Source organism: Pholis gunnellus, assembly GCF_910591455.1.
Source record: "Pholis gunnellus genome assembly, chromosome: 10".
Classification (NCBI taxonomy): Eukaryota; Metazoa; Chordata; class Actinopteri; order Perciformes; family Pholidae; genus Pholis; species Pholis gunnellus.
In genome coordinates this window covers 11,155,377-11,180,169 of record NC_136537.1, presented here as the reverse complement: position 1 = coordinate 11,180,169, position 24,793 = coordinate 11,155,377, and the positions used below count along the sequence as shown (strand labels likewise).

At 40.4% G+C, this 24,793-nt stretch overlaps 3 protein-coding genes across 5 annotated transcripts; 2 read left to right on the top strand and 1 right to left on the bottom strand.

Moving 5' to 3' along the window:
* Positions 1-3,994: 3,994 nt before the first annotated feature.
* On the top strand, positions 3,995-13,281 carry rlim (ring finger protein, LIM domain interacting). Of its 3 annotated transcripts, none has more exons than XM_079167620.1 (4): positions 3,995-4,119; positions 5,167-5,394; positions 8,950-9,063; positions 9,146-13,281. In XM_079167620.1, exons 2-4 carry the CDS (start codon positions 5,226-5,228, stop codon positions 11,332-11,334), a joined length of 2,472 nt encoding a protein of 823 aa, XP_079023746.1. In that variant the 5' UTR covers positions 3,995-4,119; positions 5,167-5,225; the 3' UTR covers positions 11,335-13,281. The 3 variants fall into 3 exon arrangements, with proteins under 3 accessions (XP_079023746.1, XP_079023747.1, XP_079023748.1); XM_079167621.1 differs by having other exon boundaries at positions 3,999-4,119; positions 5,170-5,394; XM_079167622.1 differs by lacking the exon at positions 3,995-4,119 and adding an exon at positions 4,534-4,547 and having other exon boundaries at positions 5,170-5,394.
* A 515-nt stretch (positions 13,282-13,796) lies between these two features.
* Positions 13,797-15,453, top strand: glod5 (glyoxalase domain containing 5). The gene is made up of 4 exons (XM_079167942.1): positions 13,797-13,911; positions 14,282-14,437; positions 14,658-14,813; positions 14,965-15,453. Exons 1-4 carry the CDS (start codon positions 13,855-13,857, stop codon positions 15,106-15,108), a joined length of 513 nt encoding a protein of 170 aa, XP_079024068.1. The 5' UTR covers positions 13,797-13,854; the 3' UTR covers positions 15,109-15,453.
* Positions 15,454-19,708: 4,255 nt separating this feature from the next.
* Positions 19,709-23,155, bottom strand: irg1l (immunoresponsive gene 1, like; the record flags this gene model as incomplete). Its single annotated transcript, XM_079168217.1, has 6 exons — positions 19,709-20,636; positions 21,234-21,439; positions 21,885-21,977; positions 22,284-22,471; positions 22,625-22,679; positions 23,138-23,155. 6 exons carry the CDS (start codon positions 23,153-23,155, stop codon positions 19,709-19,711), a joined length of 1,488 nt encoding a protein of 495 aa, XP_079024343.1.
* Positions 23,156-24,793: the final 1,638 nt, after the last annotated feature.

The following is a 24,793-nucleotide window of genomic DNA, read 5'->3' as shown; positions in this document are numbered from 1 at the left end:
TGATGAAAGGCACCAACAGCTGGCAGTGGTACACCTCCACTCACTAAACCAAATCAGAAAGACTCTTCTCGTTTCCCCCACTTTGTTTGCCAAATTCAATTTACCTCAACATCGCCTGGCACTGAGAAGCAACAAAAGAGAGGTAAAGGGGCGATCTGCTCTGAAGGCTACTGTAGAGGAAGACGATAAAAAAAGCGATGTTCAAACAAGCTTTCTCTGGACCAAGGAGAGTGTAGTGCAGATGTTTGAGGGTAAGCAAGGAAATTATTCGTCAGTTGGGGCTGTGCCTCACTGGATTGCTGTTTTGTACTAGAAATTCAAGGCAGTTTATAACTCATAGAGATTCTGATGCACGCATCAGTGGTGAATGGACATAACATGTTTGCAGTTAGATTTAATGTGAATGTGAAAGCAGTTTTCAGTACAGATGGAATCAGTACTCCTGTAAATGAAGGAAAGCATGTCTTTGCATTAGCTCCACTAGGGAATATTACTTCTATCTTACCTGAAATGGTAATTTAAACAGTAATTTTCCTTGACATTCTCATATAATTTGTTTCTTAACACTGCCATATTTTATGAGTTGCACCACTGGTGTATTTGTTATCTGATTATTTTCGGTGCATCTATCACATAATGTCTTAATTTAACTTCTTTCTTTTAAAGGTTTTTCTTTTTATATGGTGTCTTTCAGTTTTGATGGGTCAATATTTTGGCAGAAATAATGTCACCAGAAAATCAAGGCCAAATAAAGGCACAAATTGAAAAATAAAATGTATTTGTACTATCTGATCCAGTGTATTCCTGGGCCATTTATATTAATTACTTTGGGCTCATTCACTGCCTCACTGCACAAAAATGTATCCACCTTAAATTTAACCATACAATCATGTTTAATCAGTTATACATTATTTTGATTTGTAAATGTATTTCAGGGGAAATGCAGAACCCCTTCAACTGGTTACAAGATGATCTTTTATAAATATATACTGAAACAATAGGCCTATATTTTCTCTTTCTTTTGAATGTTGAATTTCATTTTTAAACACAGCAGTAATTACATGAAACTGCATGGAAATGTGCAGTCAAATTCAGGCTTGATTCAAAAACAGGCCTTGTCACACTGGATATGGTAATTCTGAGGTGATAGTAATTGATTGCTTGCATATGGCAAGAATCATAATCAATCTTTCTCTGTCTCATTTCTCTCTCCTCTCTGCCATGATCCTTTGTTTCTTTTCTCCCGTGTATCAGGGTTAGGACCAAGACAAGCTGCTGATGGGAAGCTCCACATGGGCTTCAAGCCCATTTAGTCTGCCTTCTCTCATTTCTGCCTATTGTCAAATTGAATGTACTTCTCTGAGTTCATTATTTTCATTTGTTCTTCTTTTTGTTTTTAAAATGTGCCACTGTTGAGCTGCCTCATGTTAATGGTGCTAAGAAAGCTGACAATTTTATTTTATTTTTTCGTTTTCATTTTTTTCATTTTTTTCCAGAGTTAACAAAAAAGAAATGCAAAATAGATTAGGTACCTAACCCTCTTTATGAATGTATATTATAATGTTATGTTTGATGTATTCACTTCATGATTCTTTAACATTGATTGGAATTACTTTTGCTCTTTTCATTAAAAGATTACCGAGCTTTATATATACTGTCTAGAGTTGTTACCAGAAGGAATCTTAATGAACTCTTGACACTACAAAATCTTGTATATTTTTTGTGTGCCAATTTGTAACATATTTTGTAAGTGTATATTTTTCTTAGAAAGTGCTGTGAAGTATTTGTGTGTGTGAGTAACCTTTTAATGCGCCTCTATGGGCAGTGGAAAGGATATACAATGACAAGTTTCTGGTTTTAAAAACCAAAATATGAATATCAACAGAAAACTAGAAATATTTACATTTTGTTGGGAGTTTTGTAATAAGACCATGATCTTGTTGTGAGAGTGTTGTGTTATTGTGCAAAACACAAATAAGCAAAGAAAAAAATGAAAACCTGGAAAAAAAATATATAATTTGTGAACAATTTGCTGTTTTATAGATTTTCATGTAAATTATTTGAGTATTATTTAGTTTTTTGTTTTGTTGTAACTGTTGCAAAGGTTTTAAATATTTGTGATCAAGCCTGTATGGTGATACTGTAATATTGGTAACTTGCTGAGTTTTGTAATAATGTTTATGGAGTAAATATACAAATTAAAATAAGATTTTGAATGCTGCTTTCTGAAGAGCGTTAGGTTGTGTTTTTTACCGCCCACCCGTTGTTGTAGCCAGTAACTACAGTACAAACAGTCAACATAGACTCTCCACACTTACAAATTCAGTCCATTCATAACAATAATTATACAATTGCCACTATGGCATGCAGTTTTGGGAAAACACTTAATATTACAAACAGCTGATTGAGATGTCAGGAGTGAAGTGTAAGTGAGATGCCTGTTAAGCAAATATCCGCCCCATCTTTGTGGTATACTACAATAATAATAATAGGGAAGAATATAACCTATATTCATTTTTTGCTGTCTCCACAAAACTGTGAAAGTCTAGCTATAACCTCAGTAGCTCCAATTAGTCTGTCCTTATTTGTTATATTGGACGTTTCTTCGACGCAAGGCATTTTAATTTCTGCACAAGCCTGACTTCGGCTCATGTTATTTTAATGTCATATCTAATTAGCACTCAGGGTCAGGCATTGCTAGAGTGACTGCTCATCCATAACTCTGAGCTGGGCTGCTGTGGTCCACACTGCAACTCATTCTGGCATGCTTAATTGGAGCTGGAGATACTGTCTCAGACCATAACAGATTCTGTGATATATGCTTCCAAAATTGTCAGGTGGTATTAGCATTGTTTTTGTTCTTTAGTCACCCATAGCCAATAAGTCAGCAAGCAAATTATAAGACAGAATGTCTAATGCAATGGATCAGATACACCTGTGGTTATTAAATGAGACCCTAGTTGTTTTGTCAGTGCGTGCTCACACTGCATGGGCAGTCATAGACTATCTCATTAGTACAATTGTTGGTGTGATTGTTTATTTATATCAAAAAGGTGTCCGACCCCTGCTGTAGACGTACCTACAGTACACGATGAACATAGCAGGACCAGCTTATTTATCAATGGAACTGTGGATTTTCAGTTCCCTCCGCTGGCTGAAAAAGCACTTCTTTTGAGAATTGAGTGAGTTAATATTGAAAAAAATTACGAGGGCTACATACAACACTGCCTTGGGCAATATGCTATATTGTGTGCGTTTTGTACACAGTGCACAAACACCATGTCGTTCAACACTAGCAACTATACAACTAAGTAAGGCATTAATGATGCAGTCACATGGGATTTTAGTAACTGCACTTTTTTATTGCTTTATGAAAATCAATATCAGGCCTTCTTTCCTTTGTTTAACAAGATAATAGAAACCGTTTTAAAACACACTAAACAACAGATAGTCAAAATGGGATTCAATAGTACAATAGTGACACATACTACTAAAATAGCCTAAATGAGTTGCTTCAATTTATGAAGATTATGATTTATGCTGTGACATAGGCCATTGGATGCTATTGAGGGGTAAATGTCATGCTTTATTATGAACAGTAGACAGATAATTACATTGAAAGCATTTGAATAATGCTATGTGTGCTGGCCATTTAAGCCGATCGTGTGCCTGCAGATCTTTGTCTTCTAGCCTGAATTCTGCGGAAGGTAAGTGTTTTTGCCTTTACAACCGCATCGTGACGCTGCAGCGCCACAGTGCCACACTGTCCAACACAAACATCCTCTTTCTATTGCTGTTCTCAGAGTAACAGTGTGTTTTGTTGCTCTGAGTTAAGTCTTTCAGGCGTAACAACTCACCCCGCCTCAGTCGCCACGATTGGCCGACGTAAACTCAAACCCTTTAGCCTGTGATGTTGCGGTGCTTGTGTCTACCTGGGAGGTTAAACTCAGGGAAAAGAGTTGATGGGTACTCAGCTTCCGGTAAATCATTGTAGCCTTCCTAAAAGAAAGAAAATGGAATCCTGAAATTGTACTTAGCTAAACAATCGAGCGTTTCTGAGAGAATATTAGAAGAACAATTTGGAAGTACGATTACACGGCTACGAACATTATTGAACAGGTAATCTAACAGACATTTGGTGACAGATGTGTATTTCTCCTGACTACCTTTACTTGCATTAGCTAGCTAATTTTAGCTTGTGTGCTCTGGTCGATGGTTGTGAACGTCATTGGTTGACGTTGCTCGCTAAGTTAGCTTGTGGTGATGCTAACAGTAGCGTCAATGTCTTTTTAAGGAAATCCTCGTGTTTTCCTCAGTAACAATAAACAAGACTTATATCAAGTCCACCTCGTGTTTCCTAACACCAGTTATATGAGTATTTACGTCAAGGTACTGTAACTAAGGACACTTATCACGAAGTTACTGGCTAAGTTAGCGTTAGCTAATGTAAGACATGGAGGCTAACTAGCTTTAGCGTAGTGAAAGCTCCAGACAGCCGGGGTTGTTTGGTCTTTAAAGAAGCCTGTTTTGAGCCGACGATACACATGGTAACGTAACCACACTCATCCGATCACCAGTGTTTCCGTATTTCCTCCATCCTTTACTACAAACATAGTGCTTTCTCTTGTATAGCTAATTGTGAAGTTATCAGTGTTGCAAACCGTGTAAGTTACATTACTAGCTAGCTAGCTGGTGAACGTAAGCTAAACCAGATGATGCCATTTTGTTTTTATCTCGACTTTGACAAACACATCGCTTTCCCGTAGGATTTAGACATACACTAACCATCAAAGTATACACATCTATAGTAGCTGTTGAATAGCCACATTGTCTGTTTTGTTCGGGATAAATACGTTGCGATAAACGTAATGGCTCAGCTAGCCAGTGTTGTGTGTATGGTAACTATAGTACTGAGTCTGGGTTTACAAATTGTCGCATTGTGTACTGTATAGTTTTCCCTTGATGACCATTTCCCTGGTTGATTGTAATACCAGAGACGGTAGGTAATGCACTGATGACATCTGAGCTAACAGTGGATATATATATTTCATGAACCTTTGGTGGTAAATCCCTGTTACCTAATCCTATTCTATATCTGGGTATTCTTATTACAGTCAATAAACTATACATATAATCTTTCTTTCTTTGTGTTTTTGTTTGCATCAGCAGCTGGATCTTGCTGAAGATTGGAGAGCATTCCCTCAACCTCCCTCCCCTCTTAATCAATGGAAGGGTCTGACAGTTTAGAGCAGAGTGGCAGTGACCAGCCAGAGTCACAACGCAGAAGGCAGCTGGACCGCCTGGACAGGGAGGAGGCCTTCTACCAATTTGTCAACAATCTAAGTGATGAGGACTATCGTCTCATGAGAGACAACAATCTTCTGGGCACCCCAGGTAATACACCTTCAGTCTAATTACAATAGTCTTTAGTATTGTGACTGCAATCTCTGACTGTGAACATGTTGACATTTGTGTAATACTAAGTAACTCAAAGATATTTTCAGAAAGAGCTTATTTATAAAAAAAATCTAATTTTGCTGTGGTACCGCCCACACCATGAGTTCAAAGCATGCCCGACAGCGCCCATCCCAGAATGCATCTGTGTATTGCTCATGGTTTGTTTCAGGCGCATGTGATGTAAACATTTCCAATAACTCTGTGTTGTAAAGTTCAACCATCAACAGATATATGTAATTATTTCCAAAATATTATCTAAAGAAATATTCTGTTTCAATCCATATTTGTTTGCGTTTAGCATTTCATAAAACATAAAACAACATAGTGAATGCTGTCAAAAAGCAGTTTAGTCTCCCACTTTCTGCACTCAAAGGACCCCCCTGTGGGCTATTAATGGGGACGTGTAGCAGCAATAAAAAAAAAGAAAGACAAGTCATATTCATAAAAGGAAGTCAATTCAATAAAAAAGACTGGCTCATTTAATCAGATGTATCACTTTATTGAAATTGTTTGAGGATTTTATTTTTTAGGGTCATGAAATATGACAACAGGACTCATCTAAAACCCCCAGTTGAAGCTTTCACTGTAGCTTTCACTCTGAGTGTAAATCATCACTGCTCACTCCGCTTACAATTCAGTGGTCCAAGGTCACTGTGACTTCACAAAACTCAAGAATTCAAACGCTTATCATTTGAAAATGTTACACAAATGGCTAACAGGATAAAGTGATGGCATTTCATATCCGAAAGGTGAAAGGTCAACTTTACTGTGACAACATAGTATTCTGCAACGGTTCGGCTGATTCAATGCCATAACTCAGAACAGAAGGGGACATTGTGACCATATTTTACAATTGATTGGATACTGATCTTGGGTGCCCCCCTTGAAACTTTGGTGATTTTGTAGATCTTCTGTGCTCTCAGGTTGCAGTATCCATTTTTGGAGTTTGTAGCTTCTTTGCAGCAACATCCACATTTGAAACTTTGTCTACTGTCATGGCTACACCTTTGTGTTGTATCAGAATCCCCTTTACTGGCCGAGCATGTCAACACACACAAGGTATTTCTCTTAAAAACTAATAGACATTCAGCCCTACAAGAACAACAAAGCATAACAAAGACAAGTCAAATTAATTTTATTTATATATCCCTGTTTCACAAATAAAAAAATTAGCCTCAAGGGGCTTCACAATCTACACAGCAAACAACCTCTATCCTTAGACTCTCACCTCGGATGAGGGACAACTCCCAGGATGTTTCTCAAAGTTAAGGATGCTTCCTTGATAGGACTGGTCCTTCCAAGTCGGGTCCTATAGAGGCTGTCCAAGACTCCTTCCTAGCATTCAGAAAACACATGTTGGAACGGTCTAGCGAGTGTGCCGGTGTGCGAAAGAAATGTATGCATTTCTTTTAATAAACTATTTCGAATAATTCAATATATTACTCTTACTTATATTTTGTAGTAGGAATATTGATTTTGCATTCAAAATATGTAGGCCTGTTAAAAAATTCTATAAAATTATCAGGGATTTGTACAATTACAAAACATACAATTAACATACTCTCCTCAATGCCACCATTATCTCGCTGATTGTAAAACACACTTCATTCAACAATCACTTCCAACAATCCCCCACTCTGGTTTGGTCTAAATAAAGCCCTTATTTACCAAGTTAGATGTGACAATATGCTTGCTCTACCCTGCTGTCCATCTTTGCCGTCGCTGGCTTCAGTGCTATTAATAGCTCGCTGAATGAGTCTGTTTGCTGCTTTTACATTTTAAACTTTTATATTAGGCTATTAAGATCTATTGCGACTGAAGATTCAGCAACTGGATTGGCAATTTCTCACCTCAAATTTGTTGAGGAAAAGATTTTGGTGGACTGCTGAGGTCGATTAACTGAAAGTTTGCCAGCATTCTTCCAATGTTTCCAAATTGGGGGACAGGAAATGCATTGTGCGCATATGATTGTGGATGTTTTTAGGAATGCGGAGGATCAACACACATATACTTGAAAATGCCCCAAATGAAGTAGTAAGTCCTCTGTAGAGTTCAAAGGATCTCCGACATTGGAACAGTCCTTTGTCAGGATTTGATGACGTAGCATCCTTGAGATTCAGCCATTGAAGGATCCTTCTTTGACTTTGAGAAACACCCACAGGTTTGGATCTTGTCCTTTATCCTTCTGTCTGCGACAAGCTGCCAATCTGTCACAGCTCGTTGTAGAGAGGGTGAGAAGGGTTATCCAAGATTGCTTTGATTACGGCCCCCGTCCTTTTCTCCGCCACTGCCTCCACACTGTTCAGTTCCAACCTCATCACCTAGCTGGCCTTGCTTAACCGCTTGTTGAGACTGCTGACCTCCAGGTCTTGATGCCACCTCCCCAGCAGACCACAATGAAGAACAGAGCACTGGCTACTAGAAGATAGAAGATCTGCAGGAGTGTACACTGAAGGATCCGAGTCTCCTCAGGAAGAACAGTCTGCTCTGTCCCTTCCCGAGGTGTTGTGAGTCCAGTCCAGTTTTTTTTTTTTATTGATTTGGACGCCACAGTACTTGTATGAGTCCACCCTCTTCACTTCCTCTTCTTGGATGACAACCAGGACAGGGGGCCTCCTGTTCCTCTTATAGTCCACAACAAGCTCATTGGTTTTGCTGATATTAAGCTTCAGGTGATTGTCAAAGCTCTCTATCAGTCCTCTGTTTAAAAAAAAAGAACGTATCTAAAGGGAAGGCAGTATGTTTCTCACTGGAAATTGTTCAATGGAATCCTACATGTCAAATTCCTTCAAAGTCTTCACTACATGTATTATGAGTCTGAAGAGACTCATCTAAACTGAAAAAAAACTGAAAAGAACATTCCAGTAATATTCCCGTTACGTAAATTTCCCCTCCTTTCCAACTACAGTCATGTTGCTCAAGCTATTATTGTTATGGCTATGCATGAGAACGGGCTGAGAAACACAGAATTGACTGTCAACAAGTAAACGGTCTTGTGTCGCAAACTGAAGTAAAAAACCCAATTGAGATGCATATTCCATGTGCCCTGTATGTCCATAACCGTTCCTCAAACCAGAACAAATCGACATATCCCACATGTCTTAATCTGAAAATGTTACATTTGGAATAAAGCCTAATTTGGAATATCCAAACAAAATACACTGTTTACATGACCCATATTCAATTCTGAATATTGTCATATTTGGAATAATTGTGGAATGTTACTGTGGATTTAAATATACTCACTGTGTCCCCCTGCTGACTTCACCTCTCTCTATGCATTGAATCAGAAAATGTTTGTTCTAATTGCAGTGAGTTAATCTTTCAGTTCCTCCCAGCATCTGCAAATGGCTTTCTCCCACCTTACATTGGTTGTCAGACTAGAGAAGAGGAAGTGTAATAAACACTTAAAAAACCTTCAAGGAATATGTGAAATGTCATTTTTCTTTTTCAATAACAGACTGTTGTTTTCTTTTGTAATGTGTCTTTCAGGAGAGGTGACGGAGGATGAGCTGTTTAGTAGACTTCAGCAAATAAAAGATGGTCCAGAACAGCAGAATAACAGTACTAGTGCCCCCAGCACTGAAAGTGTAGAAGATCCAGTTGGTAAGTTTGCCTTTTTTTGAATCTGTGATGTACTGTCAAATTCAGATATGATTTGTGACTTGTTTCCTCTATTGTTTTTCAGAACCACCAGAAAACTCTGAGGATCCTGCCAATGGGGATAGTCTCTTAGACTGGCTGAACACAGTAAGACGCACAGGCAACACAACCAGAACTGGTCATCGTGGAAACCAGTCATGGCGGGCCGTAAGCCAGACCAACCCAAACAGTGGCGATTTTCGCTTCAGCCTGGAAATCAGTGTGAATCGCAACCTGGCTGAACAGCAGGCAGCTGCTGAAGGGGAGCAGGAGTCTCAAGAAGAGTCTCCAGAGGGTCAAGAATTGGTGGCAAATGCTGAACCACTGGTGGCGAATGGTGATCCGCTGGTGGCGAATGGTGATCCGCTGGTGGTGAATGGTGATCCCCAGGTGTCCATTGCTGATCCCCAGGTGTCCATTGCTGATCCCCAGGTGTCCATTGCTGATCCCCAGGTGTCCATTGCTGAACCCCAGGTGTCCATTGCTGATCCCCAGGTGTCCATTGCTGATCCCCAGGTGTCCATTGCTGATCCCCAGGTGTCCATTGCAGATCCCCAGGTGTCCATTGCGCATCCCCAGGTGTCCATTGCGGATCCCCAGGTGTCCATTGCGGATCCCCAGGTGTCCATTGCGGAACCCAAGATGACCATTGCGGAACCCCAGGTGTCCATTGCGGAACCCCAGATTTCCATTGCGGAACCCCAGGTGTCCATTGCGGAACCCCAGGTGTCCATTGCGGAACCCCAGGTGTCCATTGCGGAACCCCAGGTGTCTATTGCGGAACCCCAGGTGTCTATTGCGGAACCCCAGGTCACCATTGCGGAATCTCAAGTGACCATTGCAGAACCCCAGGTGCCCATGGAGACAGAAGTGGTGGAAGAACCAGTTGTAGAGGATTTGGCTGTCATAGTGGAACCAGAGCCTGAATTAGAAGAAGTTGTTTCACAAGAGATTTTTGAAGAACCACCCAGGTCACCTGCCACCCTAACAGTACAACCACCACTTTCTCCTTCTCCACGCAGAGGACAGAGGAGAGCCCGCAGCCGCAGTCCAGAACCACGCAGGACTAGGGCCCGTACAGCTAGGAGCCGCTCCCCTCTCAACCTGGATCAGCAGGATGGTCTTCGTAATCTACATAATGCTCACGGCTCTCAAGGCCTCAACTCTGCTGCCAATACGCCCCTTGTGCCTCAAGTGGAGGGCAGTTCTCGGACTCGACAACATGTTCTTTCTAGGCAAAGCACTGCTGACAGTGATGTTCAGCCATCTAGGGCTGGTGCAGAAACGGTCCCAGAGGCTCAAAATATGGGATCTCAGGAAGGAGAAGCCGCTGGGGGGGAAGCGGGCGCAGCCGGCCGCCGGCCCCCTACTATTATGCTTGATCTACAGGTGCGCCGTGTGCGTCCAGGCGAATATCGCCAAAGAGACAGCATTGCTAGCCGAACCCGCTCGCGCTCCCAGAACTCAAACAACACATTTCTTTATGAGAGTGAGCGTGGTGGATTCCGTAGGACTTTCTCACGCTCTGAGCGTGCTGGTGTGAGGACCTATGTCAGCACTATTCGCATCCCTATCCGAAGAATCTCTGATGCAGGTTTGGGAGAGGCAACCTCAATGGCTCTCCAATCTATGATTAGGCAGATAATGACTGGTTTTGGTGAACTCGGCTACCTCATGGATTCAGACTCTGATTCTTCAGATTCAAACCGTGGAGCCAGCACACCTGCAGATCTAGCTGAAGCCCTCAACAACCCAGATGCTACACCTGCTGCTTCTGCTGCTCCAGTTGCTGATGTTGATGAACCACCTGTGGCGGCAGGAGTCAGAGCAAGGACAGCTGAATCTGATATCGATGAGGGCCTTGCCACTGCTCCACCTCCCCCCGGGGGCAGGGCTCGACCTAGACCACCTATCAGCCTGGAGGAGCCCAGCTCACTGCCCTTCCTGCGGCTTGCCCACTTCTTCCTCCTAAATGATGATGACGAGGACCAGCCCCAAGGGCTGACCAAAGAGCAGATTGACAACCTCTCAATGCGCAACTTTGGTGAGAGTGATGCCTTGAAGACTTGCAGTGTATGCATAACAGAATATGCAGAAGGTAACAAGCTACGTAAGCTGCCCTGCTCTCACGAGTATCACGTGCACTGCATTGATCGCTGGCTCTCTGAAAACTCCACTTGCCCTATCTGCCGTAGGGCTGTCTTGGTATCGGCCAACCGAGAGAGTGTGGTGTAGCTTATTAAAGACTGCGGGCCTTTTGTCTCAACCTAAGTAATCAAATATCCCAAGTCCAAAAGAGGCTTTGAATGTGTCTCCACTGTTGAAATGTATTTCCTTCATACCATTTGTGAGTTTGATCATAATGCGTTTATAGATTTGATTCGGGGTGCTCCATACGGTGACACTGGGGCATATACAGTCTTTAGTAAGGCATTTATTATTGCAGTCCAAAGTTAGGCACAAGCAATGCATGCTGTTTGAATCAACTTGTAGTGACCAAGCAGTCTGTTGCATTGCATTAAGCCATGCACACAAGCAGACTGGTATCTCTTAAAGAATCCCCTGGTTATACATGCTGCACATCTGCAGGTAGTTGCGGCACATCTGCTCTTTTGTATTAACTCGTAAATGGCGCCTTATATACCGGAAGTTGGGTATTGGTACAGTTCTTAGTTACACAAGTTCAAAGTATTAGCTGTAAATAAGCTTGTAAAAATAAGTTTGAATCATACTTTGTATTAGTGAATTGGTTTTGAATTGTAAATTATCTCATAAAGATTAGGGTTGTGATAGCCGCAATTACTTTCTATCAGAGCATCCCTAAATTTGCTGTTGACAAATAGGTGGTGTCAGTGTACACAGCTGAGTTATTTAGAGTTTGAGGTGTCCAAAGGATGTAGGGCATAAATTGGTTTGCCATTAACAGTGTGACTTGTGCGCTCCATTTTTTGTTCACTTGAAAGAATCAAAAACTACTGTTTTGGGGTGGCATTTACCATGAAGACTGTGATGACTTGTTTAAAAAAATAGATTGTTGTACAGACATGAGGGAAAGACGAATCAAACCAGGCTAGTTTTGCAAAATGTCCAATTATTTTTTTAATCATAGCATCTTTATTTTCTTGATCATTAAAACGATTGAGTAGTATTCATACCAGAAATTAGGGATGTCTCAGTATTGAATGTCGATATTGGGTTGATATCATGTGAATTTACTCACCTCAAAATTACTACAACAGGCATGACATGTCAAACAATTTGAATATACTTGCCTTTTTCCCCCCAAAATGTCAAAGGATTCTTACTTTTTAATGTACAACAATAATTTCACAATCATTCGTCCGGTCATCTATTATCTACTGGTCTGATTCTTTATTTTTCCACTAACATATTGGATTGTCTTTAATTATTGATTGATGAATTAAGTTCTCTAAGATGGTATTGGCATTGATTGAAATGACCAGAAATTGACTTCCAAGTGAAATGTCGACTCAAACCAGATCTCTTCACCTGGAGGTCCACCTCAATGTACACGTGACAACTTAAGTTATTAATCGAAGGGTTTGAGGGTTACACATTTACTAATTCACACAATTGTCCTTCTGTCATAGTAAGGCTCCGGTAGAAAGTCCAGAGGCTCACCCACTGTGCCCTCCTTCTGCCCCATGAGCAGACGCTCCATATCAGTGTGCAATACATGCTAAAGTGAAAGTTGGGAAATACAAACCATGATATAAATATATGCTATTGTTAAAAACTGTTGTTAATGGCTAAAATCTTAAATGAAGACTTATTACCTTTTTAAAATGTGTTGAAGTTATTTTATTTTGAAGTTCAGTAGTTTTTAATAGCACTGTTGATCAGAAACACTGGCTAAAGTGAGAAAAGGGCATCACTATTAATGCCATCCTGTCATGTTTCTTGTTCCACTGTTTGATGTCTTTGCCACAATTATTACTTCCCTTTGTGGGACATAAAAGTTTGAATGCAAGACATTGTCATTGTTGAATACCATAAATATGTAAATGAAATGTATGTTCCCTCTTAAGCCATTCTTTAGTTTTGGCCTTGTTCTGTGTCACCCAGTGCAGTATGTTAACTGGGTGTTAAATGAAACTAACCGCTGAATTAAACAAGTTGTTATGCTACAAAATGCATCGCAGGTATGCATTCTTTACACTCTCTGTGCTGTTGGGTAATTTTATTCTAAGTTAAGGTGCACACATTATGAGTTATTATTACCATACCATATTAACACTTATATTAAACTGTCTAAATATACTTTATTTACATGTTTGCTTTCATTTGACAGTGGTTTTTCTTCCCCTAACCACTTCACGTTTGAGCTTTTCAGAATTGAATTTGTCACATTCTTGAAAGTTGATCCCGATGACTTTGACTGATGGTTGGTGTCCCCCTCAGTGTTATTAGCATTAAATATCACACCCATTGTGCCAGTCCTCTGTCACAATATACACTGCATGTGTGTAATCATGTATGAAGCACTTGAAGTGTTATTACTATCACCGTCACTGGTAGGATTTGTGAAAGTCCTCATTCATTCACATCTGACATAAACGCATGATCACGAGCATGATCATTGTTGGAGACGAACATCGGTGAAGTCTGGTTTACAAAAGTTATAGTTTAGAAACAAAATGTTTAACCCCCTCATTTGTATAGTCGTCACTCGTTCACAGTCTATGACAATCGTTGGAAAAAACAAGGAAGTACCCGTGTCACTGTACGGCAACGATGGCGCTTCAGAGAGTTGGGAATCGATTGTTGCTCTTTCAGAGGAACAGCTTCAAGGTAAACGAATTCATTACCCGATTTGTTTCACCACCAAAGTTACATTTATTCTCACTAGCACTTTCCATGCTCGCATTGCTTTGCACGGGACGGGCGGAAGTAACATTAACGGCGGACAGTTGAAGAGTTCACTGTAGATAAATCCTTGCTGCGGTAGCTAATGATATCCACGTACTTGCACGCGACTTAGCTTTCGAGGGCTGAAGCTATTTGCTTATCGGTACTAGAATTCCACCTTTTAGAAGCTCGCGGGACGACGTACACGTTTTCCACTCAGCGGCGCTGTTGATGCTCCATTACATTGCAATACCTTCTTTAATGTCGATACGTTTTGTTTATCCATATAATGTATTTGTGTTATCTCTTCTAGACTGTCTCCATACAGACACTTGGAGTTGTCAGATTCAAACGAACCTGTCCAGTTCAAGTGAGCCGCCTCGACCATTTGGTTCTTACAGTGAAAAGTGTGCCGGACACCATCCACTTCTATTCCTCGGTCCTTGGCATGGAGGTCATCACTTTCAAGGTATGCAAGGTGCTTTGTACATTAATGTAATTTATCATTATTATTTATTTTAGCAGTAGAAGTGAGACTAGAAATACTGTTTGATATAACATCCACTAGATGGCAGGCTTTGATTGTTTACCAGTTGATAGCACCCCTCCCCACTCATTTAGGAGGGATGCGAGGGACCTTGAGCTTTCAGACACTTCTCAACACCCACACATGTCTCTACACTTTCAAGGGAAACCGTAAGGCCCTGGGTTTTGGGCAGCAGAAGTTTAATCTTCACCAGCTGGGTCAGGAGTTTGAGCCCAAAGCTAAGCAGCCAACCGCAGGCTCTGCAGATCTGTGCCTCATCACCAAAACCCCCCTGGCTACAGTAGCTGCACATCTGAAGGTTGTTCACCGGTTTCCTATATATACTGTCTTGAATTACTAATGTCAATCGTAAACTTGCAAGATGGCTACTTCATTTAAAACCACTAGTCAGCTTTACATGCCGCTGAAATGCACAATGTCAGTTTTTTATTGTCTCTTCTTCCGTGCAGGTTTGTGGGGTCGAGATCGAGGAGGGTCCAGTGGAAAGGAGCGGAGCTGTGGGGACCATCACCTCTCTTTACTTCAGAGATCCAGACCACAATCTCATTGAAGTGTCAAACTATAACCAGTCAACATCAGAGGGAACTTCTTAAGACTTCTTTTGCCTTGTTGGTGAATGAACCCAACTCTGTCTGCTGGACCCACTTTGTACAATTTAAGTTGAAGCTTTGAAGTTTTCCACCAGAATGACTGTAATTCAAACAACACGTGCACTATTTTCAGACTAGATAACATCAGTTGGCCGTGTAAAGACACTGTTCCTGTGTAGCTCTGCTGACCAGTGGTTGTTATTTTAGTCATGCACGGTAAAGGCTGTTTTAGCACTTTGAATACGCAATAGAAAGTGAAAAAAACAGCACCTGATGTACTTACTTTGTGAAGAGAACCACTTATGAGGACTATAGCTTTGTCAGCAGAAAATAAAAGGTTCTTCCATGAATCCGAGGCTGTGTTAATTCTGATTTTTGACACACTATAAATAACTCGTTGAGTGAGAAGCAGAGTGAGTCGTAGACAGAGAGTAACACAACCTCACTCGTATGGACTGAGAACACAGGGCCAAGGTATTACCAGGAGGCACTAATCAACATCCTACCCAGCATTCAACATGCAACGCATTGAAATCCAAACTAAGAAGTTGTCACAATACATACCCTCAAACACAGACCCGTTCTCCACAGCGTCTGGTACACTGAGACACATTTCTCTCCCCTCCATCGCTTCTCTGCTGGATTATATACCTAATATGTACCTTGTTATATATCCTGTTATACAGTATACTATTTTTATATTATATTATAGCCCACTACACCTACCATACTACATGTACTGTATGATATTATACACATTAAACATTTCTTTATAGTCCTGTACTTTATATTTTGTTATTTTACTACCTTTCACATTATGCTATATCTCATACTATGCAATAATATGTTGTGTTTTGTGAATCATATTTTATATTATATTTCTATTACATCTATATATTAATACAGACAAACATTAAATACCATTATTTAATCATATCAGTCTGGTGCACTGTTAACGTGGACTTGCCGATGATGCTATTAATCACCACTGTCACTGACCTTTCTTTTGTCTCCATAGATTAGTTTTTTAACAATATAATTATTATCTTACTTCCTCTATCTACACCATTGCTATCTTGGTTCTATTGTAACAACCACATTTCCCCTCTTTGGATCAATAGAGGTTTATCTTATCTTTCCTTATGATACAACACAGGGATACACGTGTGCTATTGTACAAACAATCCTCAATATTATCTCTGTGTAAAAAATACTTTTTCCCATTGCCTGGGAACTGCAGTATATTTAGTGATTATTTCCTTCTTCCCATTGTTTCCATATTTTATTATTGCCCCAGTATTGATATACTTTATAATGGAACTACAGCACTGGATGAATAAGTGCAATTACCAATTAAAAATGTTACAGTGCTGTGTTTTATTGTATGGAAAGATGATCTGAACATACTGTCTAAGTTGTGTTTTACTGTAAAGTTGCATGAATTTAAGGGAAACGTCCCCTGAAACTCTAAGTACAAAGGGAATAATCAGTCAATAGTCAGTGTGACTAATAAGGAAGTGGTGATAAAGACAATATTTGTACTTGAAGATAATTATAGGGTGGTAGACTGGTGTATGACATATAAATAACATTCCCAAAAAAAGACTCCCTCCGCAAAGAAGAGATAAAATAATATAACTGTTTATTTAAACCAATTCCTCTTTAGATTGGTTTATCTAGATTGGGGAGCAGATGTAACATCATTGAAATATACCTATCGCTATTCTTATCGCAATAATTGATTATGGCTGTGGGGTGTATGGTTCAGCAGCGAAGTCCTTGCTGTCAAACCTGGATGTTATCGTACTCTGAGGATTTGCTTATGAGCAGTGTAAACAGCACCGGTGTTTGCGCTGCACGTTGAGGCAGGAGAAATGCCACTGTGGCTCCGTAGGAAACAGCTGATGGCCAACAACTGCATCAATCTAAGGGGGCACTAAGAATGCCATCCAACTAAGAGGGTCTTGGAGGCCTGTTGGGAGAGGGGGGGGGAGTACAAAAAGCTAGTTGTGGATGGGTAAGCAGGGACATAACAGAACAAATGGAAGTTCATGAAATTGATTTGTGTCCCACTGTGTTGTGGCCTGTGAGACCAGACTGGTTGCTGCAAAGTGATTGTGTGGATATGCTGCTACAGAAATAAAACAGCAGGTTCTTACAGATGGGCCAAAGGATCCACTAACAAAGGAAACAGGGGCAACTTGGATGATTCCAAATCATTAGACTGGGATTAGTACGAGAACGTCACAATATTTGAGTGTGTATGCTTTCGAGTTATTTGCAGTTCTATTAGCATTAGAGTGGGTGGATGATCTGATGAGCAAGTCAAATCTGTGGTGACTCCGTGTCAGCATTGTCAAGCAGCATTACAAATGAATCAGCCAGAAATCATCAAGACCTAGTGTATGGAATATAGTTTACTAAATCAAGGTGGCCAGTCAGGAGGAAGACATAGCCTAGCGTTCATGTGTACCAGCTCCCTTAGGAATCCTGGAAAATAAAAAAAAAAGTAGGCATGTTAGCGAAGAAGGCAGTCGGGAGAAAATATGTGGAAATAAATATTAAACTTTCAAATTCGGAGGGGAAAAGCATAGTTTGGAGAGAAATAGGTAAACAGTGGCAACAGTATTGGGATAGTGTTACAAGAGAAAACATGAAGTAAAACATAAAGTTGGAGGGGTAAGAAGTAGAACCAACAGAAAAGAATACGTCATCATGAGTTGATTCAAAATTGGTCATAGTTATCGGAAAAACATCATACATTGTAATCAGTGTCAACAAAAGCACGCCCTGATTACATGCAGGAAGGGGAAAAGAAGGGCTTTGATTGTCGAACTACAGCGGCTGCAGGACGAGGAGAGGTCAGAACTAAAGAGGTGACTGACAGACGAGAAGAGAACGCTTACTGATGCTTTGCCATCACGGCCTTCAGCGATCAACTCACGGCCGACATGGCCTCTCATTTGTTTGTGAAACTTTGATATTTTGGGACAATTGCAGGGCTGGATAGCTAGCTAGCCTTGTTGTTAAACATACGTTAAAATTACATCAACTGTTTGTCAACTGTACTCAGCGCTATTGACTTTGAAACTGGCTAGCATAATGCTACCTTTATGTTAGCGTTATGCTCATCAAAATTTTGTGAAAGTCTTAGTATTGTTTTGGGGGCAATGACATGGCTGAGTATGTAGCGTCAGCTGGTCTTGTTAAAGATACTGTCAATTCTTATTTACTGTTTGTCAACCTTACGAAATGTTATTGACTTTTATCATGCTAGCGTAACCTTATTTTTCTGTCTCATATCTGATCCAAAGGATTCTGACCTGAATACACCAGAAATATCTCACGTTGCCAAGTCTTATCTAATCTAATCAGTCCACTCGAACTCGATGAAGTGGGAAGGAATGAAAGGTCTGGACCAAGACAAGTAAATTACTTCAATTACTTCCCAAAAATTGTCAAACAAACACATTCTGAACAAGCTGCTTTTAGAGTGTTCTTCTATTTTTTATTGGAAACACCCAGACCTTACTTTAATCATAAAATCAATGTGGCTTCTTATGTAGTTTGTTAACCCCTATTAAGACTTTGCAAATCCTTTCTTTGTGGATTCAGCTGTGCCAACACACACAGGCCTGCCTAGACTGGGCTATTAGTTGGTTTTCACATGAGCTGGGCAGGTGCATGAAACAGAGTTCACGTGTCTTCAAGACCAATTCCTCCTGTGCAGACTTTTCGCCACACATTAACTTCAGGCCAATAGACTGGAAAGAGGAAAACGTTTTTATTTTCCCAGCAGTGCTTATAAAAACACGGCCGCTGGTTTTGTTTGCAGTCCAAGTGTACACACATATAAAAGAAAAGCACCTTTGTCGGACTTTAGTATGCATAGTAGTTCCTTGTTGACTTTTCTTACTCTTCAAAGTTTCATTTGAAGGACACAACAATGTTATCGTGAAAGGAGAACTGCGGAAAACCATTTGTTTTTTAATGATTTACTGGCAGGGATTCACCTAATAACAGGGTTATTTGCTTTACTTTGTGTCCTCATTAGTCAATTATTTTCTTCATAGAATTTTCACATGCACCCTCACCCTTTTGCTTTCGTTTTCAACATGTATTTATAAAGTGTGATTAAGTACTTACAGGAAGGGATATGATTATTTTCTTTTTGCACAAAGGGAACACATTCAAATTTTCTTTTAGTAATTTTATTAAAACAAACAGAAATGCAATATTTGTGTAATGAAACCTGGAATGTTAAAGGGATACTTCTGTTGTATTTAAATGTTTCCAAGCATCAAGCATTACCATTGTATAAGATGACATTAAATAATACATTATTTGGCACAAAAACAGACACTTAATATATGTATGATGTTGATATCTGAAAGTATGAATACATAATCAATCTAATCAATATATACATTTTACATCATTTCCCCTTTGCAATGTAACTAGATTGCATTTTACAACTAATTGATTTCTTAATAAAATAAAATGAAATAATACAAATTATTCAATAAAACAACAGATATTTCATTATTTTTACAATGTATTTTTTTATAATATTTTGTCTTTTAGTGTCATTGTCTGTGACCTTTCAGTACAGTTGTGAGAGAAGGGCCTTGCAGTCCTCAAGTCTGTCCAGCTCCTCCACCACATCAATCAGCCTCTCAACCTTCTCTGAGGGAAGCACCGCTCCCGCGTTGTTTCTGAACTTCTTCCTCAGGCTCTCATTGGTCAGCGGGTTGCGCCAGTGACCGTAGAAGGTGTCACAGCGTCCCTTCAGAATGTCACCCCCAACAAGTGTCACCTGGATTTCGCCATACATGCTGTTGAAATTAGCTGGGTTGTCTTGGGGATGCTCAACGTGAACACGGCTCAGCAGAGCGTGCAGGTCAGGGCGTCTAATGGCAGCGGGTGAGAAGGACTGCACAGTCACCTCCCCATCCAGGAGAGCGCTGCAAGCATTGAATTGGAAGGAGTGGCGGGCCTCATGCTCAGAGTCAGGGAATGGCCTGTCAATGTACTTCGATTTGGGAACTCTGAGCAGGATTTCTTGGAATATAGCTGGAGAAACAGTGCCAGGGCCAAGCCCCACAAGAAGCTTATGGACCGAGGCTGCAGCATCTGCCACCCAATGCATCCCCAGATGGGCAGGGAAGCGCTTGAATCCAATGTCTTGCTCCTCCAGCAGGAACATATGGCCGTCATCATTGGGTGATCTTAAAGGCTGCGGCACATAGTCTTCATAAAAAGCATTGAAGCCAGCCACACCAGCGACAGCATCCAGGACCAGGGGACTCGCTTCTAGGCCTCGGGAGGCCAGCAGAGCAGCCTCCAGCCCCAAACGTGAGGCATTACCGATGTGGAGCGGTTTAGACTGAGTGGCTGCATTAGCCATTGGGGCTCCTGATAGAGAAGCAGCTATAGCCAAGGCATGACTGCACTGGGAGTGATCCAAAGACAAGAGGCGAGCACATGCGGCCGCACTTCCCATGGTCCCCACCACACTGGGAGGGTGAAACCTGGTGATGAGAAGGACAGAAAACAAGAGACTTTGGTCAGGTGCTTTGGAACTATTTACTCTTGTGATTAAAGGAGCATTTTAAATGGGTGCTCTCCATCATTATGGTTAGTTGTGCCCGTATGTAAAGGTGCTTCTTTGTACAAACGGCTACTCTTTCATGAGACTCTCCACATGCATAGACAGCTCTTTTCAGGGCATTAAAAGGAAATAGGCTTTTCGCCATTTCAGTGTTTAATAAACAAGCAAATAATGTGGTGGGTCATTTTACTTGGTGTTTGCCAAATAGAATCCTGTGTGATATTCTCCTCAACATGCCTTTTTGTGCTAACACTACACACAGGGCCCCTGCTGCCCTTGAGTTAAACATATTAACATGCCTTTCACAGCTCACAGACACCACTAAGAGGCGGCACATTGCACTGCACTTTCTTCTCATTTAGAGTACAAATGAAAACTCCTTAACAAGGAGCTGGCTTTTTATCTATTAAACCATCACTGTAATGTAAGTAAAAGTACAAAACCTACTGCAACATTGCTATTAGACTATAAGTGACAGTATCTATGTCCAATTTGACCCACTGTCTGAGGTGCTTACCTCTTGGGGATGTTGTGGGCCTCGGTAGAGAACCTCATCAATCTGCCCTGGATCTCAATGCCGATGTTGAATGCCAGCAGGAAATCCAGACCACTAGGTTTGCTGTTAGCAGGCATCATGTCACTGAGAGCTAACACAGCAGGAAGGACTGCTCCTGAGGGATGAGTGGCAGGGTGCCATGTATCATCAAAGTCCATGGAGTGAGTCTGTAACAAACAAACAAATTATTATGAGTAGTAGTAAATGTATTTACTGTGGTTCATGAAATAATACAGTAACTAGTTTTAAACACAGTGTCTATGTTTAAATTATGCAGTTCATCTCCTTTCTATGTTAACTCTCACTGTGGCCAACGCATTTTGATTGTGAACTTTACAATTTTCACAACAAGCTTCAAGGGTAATGTGGGGTAAATTCAGTATTTGCACCCAGGGGTGGACTGGCCATAGGGAAGTTCAGGAAGTCTCCCAAACTGCTGATCTATTAGAAACACTATATTATTTATCAATGTCTGATGTCAGTATTCACTGTATGGCCTCGGCCGTGGCATGGGCCATCCTGGCCCTTGCAACCGCAGACAGCACAGAGCGGAATGCCACTTGTCAGATTGGGCCAATTCCAGTTGGACCATTTCCACATATTTATACTCACAGCCACTCCATTGACGAAAGCGGCAAGTGTCGGGGAGAGTCTGGTGCCCTTGCGGCCGTACACAGAGCTGATGTCATCAGGACCATACATGTGCTGAAGGTGAAAAAATGTGTTGAGTGTTGAGACAAGGATATTTTTAATACAACTGTATACAGTCACAGATTGTGTCATCACAGTGAACTTTACTTCATAACACTCTTCAGTTGAAAGCTGACATAATCATATGTCAAACACAGAAATGTGGAGCAAAAGGTCACAAGACATAAAAATCCTATGATAATAATGCTGTTGCACTGACTTACGACTACTGTTTGCTTAAGGTCAAGCAATTACTTTCATCAGTCGTATTTCCTCGTATGAGTTAACCCTTTAAAGATATTTATTTCCCCGCTGACTCACCTGACAGTGCTGCAGGGCCAGCTCAAACACGTCTGTAGTGCTGCCAATCAGACCAACTCCGATGCTGTCTAGCACCATCCTTTTGCTGCGGTGGAGCACGACAGAGGACAAGTGCTGGGGCTTTACTTGACTGATGAACTTCCCATAGCTGGCTGTGACTGTGTCCTCAGGGGCCGGGCGCTTCAAGGCTGCAGGTGGAAAGAGCAAGAAATGTAGTGAGCACAAATAAGGAAGGAAATCAGGAGTAAGTAAAGGAGATTTTTTTTTGACTACAACTCAAAATGTTGTTTTGTAATGGCTGAACTAGACAGAAAAGGACAAGAGAATGAAATTCAGTTTACCTTCCACTGCAGGCGTATGCAGTCCTCTGACAGCCCACACTGGTCTTATTGTTTTCTACAGGGGATACAAAAACATACATTATATCCTTACTGTTCATCTGTAAATTATTACATATTAATTTTTTTGTATTACTCTAAACCTTTTTTTTTACAGGCCGTTGTTTTCTGCCACAGATTCAGACCTAATTAAATCAGCCTTTTAGTGGACATTGGCCTCACTATAATGAATATTCTGGAGCCTGTGTTACTATTTTGAAAGAGTTATTGTGCGGGTGTATCAGGTATGGTACATTATGTGTTATTTGCTCCATATTTACCAAGAGCTCTGTTAAATTCTCCCTTACCTATAGCTATAGTGTGATTTAATGATTTAGTATTACATTCTGCACTGGATCCTGTTAAACAGTTTTAAGCATACCCAGCAATCTTTTTGACTTAATCAACTTTGAACAAAATTCCCAAATATATAGATCCCTGTTAAAAAAAATAAATCTATAAATATGTTATCATTACCTGTAATGTGGAGATCATGGCTTCAGTCAGTTGTTGCTCTTCTTTTTTCTTGATCTTGGATGCAGTAGGTTTGCAGTCAACAGGTTGTTGGAAGGATGCTGATGCTTTTCACATTGAAAGGGTACCTGCCTTATATAATCCAGGACTCACAATGGCTACTGACACTGATCTGGGAGGAACAGGGAGGGGCAGGCCTTTCCGCAACACGATTTTTTCAAAGCAAATAGAAGAAATTCCACAGTGGTTGTCTTCATCATCGTCATCATCATAACCAGCAATGCCATTTCTCAGAAGTGGAGGAAAAATGGGTGTTACTTTATTTTTTAAGGTGAAGAGAAGTGATGTCACCTCTCAGGTTGCAGACCATGAAGGGAAACTTTCATAAACTCCTCCTACATGCAAGGAGGCCTTATTTATGGGAATCTCTCTTCCCTGGTTAGAACAACTCAAGTTCATCTGTCAGAGCGTCTTCACCAGGTAAGACTTTGATTTAATTTGCTGTATTACTAGCTTCCACAAAAACATTATTTCATGTTACCTTTAAAATGCTACTGTGTTACTATGCTTTTCACATGAGGTAAATATCTGCAGTTAGTTCAACTCTATCCATCTATGGCAGAACAAAATTTAGTTATTTATGAAATCAACAGAGAATACCAAGATTATATATCTAAGAAATGTATAATTGACATAATCAGAGCCAGTACCTGTCTTTTGGGTTAATGTCTGTAAATATCTGCCTGTTAATCATGAATGAAATGCTTACTTATGCTGACACCGGCTGCTTTCCAGTCACCCGCAAAGGGAAGTTAAATACAACTACGCCATTGTGTCTCTTCTCAAAGTGTTTAGCCCACTTCACTTATGACAGGACAGGCCAAAGACTCAGGTTTCTGTAAATGTTACAGGGAGATAAGAGAAAAGAGAGAAAAACGTTACAATTTGACTCAATTGAGTTTGTAGGACTTAACAATTTGTCATCTGCACTTTACAGTATATTTATCTTCCTTAAATTAAAGTTATTATAATTTTAGTTTAGTCTTGTTTTTTTATTTTATTTTTCTATAATGATCTACAAAAAGAAGGCATTAAAAGAGCTAAATTCAATATTCAGTGCTTGAATATAATAATAATTATAGCAGCAAACAACTGTTTGCTTTGTAAAGATAAAGTGGAGTAATGTCTGCCCGAGCAGAGAATGAGGTCACTTTTGTTTGCACTGCTAGCGTTGTTAGCACCGTAAGCTATGAGCTGCTGGCTAGCCATCAACATGTTGAGAGCCGTTGAGAGGCAATCGAAATGGAGGTCATTTTGCTCCATGTAGTAAACTTTTGTGAGAGTCAAGTTTTTCTAATCACAAACAACAGTGACCTCTCTCTCCCTGCATATAACTTGGAGGATGATTCCACTTTGGCAAATAAATTGTTTAAAGAAATCAACCAATATTGAGACAATATTCTGAATTTGTATTTTGGGTGATCTCTGCATTTGTTATTGCATATTTACTTAGAAAATAGACAGGGTACATACATTCATGGATATGTTTTCCGTGTCATTTGTTTTATTATTTCAGTGGAACAGCAGCTTTACAACAAAGACATGATGGCAACTTCAGATGGATTTCCAGCCAGTTTTTATGGTGAACCAGGAGTGTTA

Excerpts from the sequence above, each read along its gene's own strand:
- glod5 (XM_079167942.1), top strand. The coding sequence starts at position 13,855 with ATGGCGCTTCAGAGAGTTGGGAATCGATTGTTGCTCTTTCAGAGGAAC. Across the intron at positions 13,912-14,281 it reads TTCAGAGGAACAGCTTCAAG|ACTGTCTCCATACAGACACT; the intron begins GTAAACGAATTC and ends TATCTCTTCTAG. Across the intron at positions 14,438-14,657 it reads TGGAGGTCATCACTTTCAAG|GGAAACCGTAAGGCCCTGGG; the intron begins GTATGCAAGGTG and ends TACACTTTCAAG.
- rlim (XM_079167620.1), top strand. The coding sequence starts at position 5,226 with ATGGAAGGGTCTGACAGTTTAGAGCAGAGTGGCAGTGACCAGCCAGAG. Across the intron at positions 5,395-8,949 it reads CAATCTTCTGGGCACCCCAG|GAGAGGTGACGGAGGATGAG; the intron begins GTAATACACCTT and ends TGTGTCTTTCAG. Across the intron at positions 9,064-9,145 it reads AAGTGTAGAAGATCCAGTTG|AACCACCAGAAAACTCTGAG; the intron begins GTAAGTTTGCCT and ends ATTGTTTTTCAG.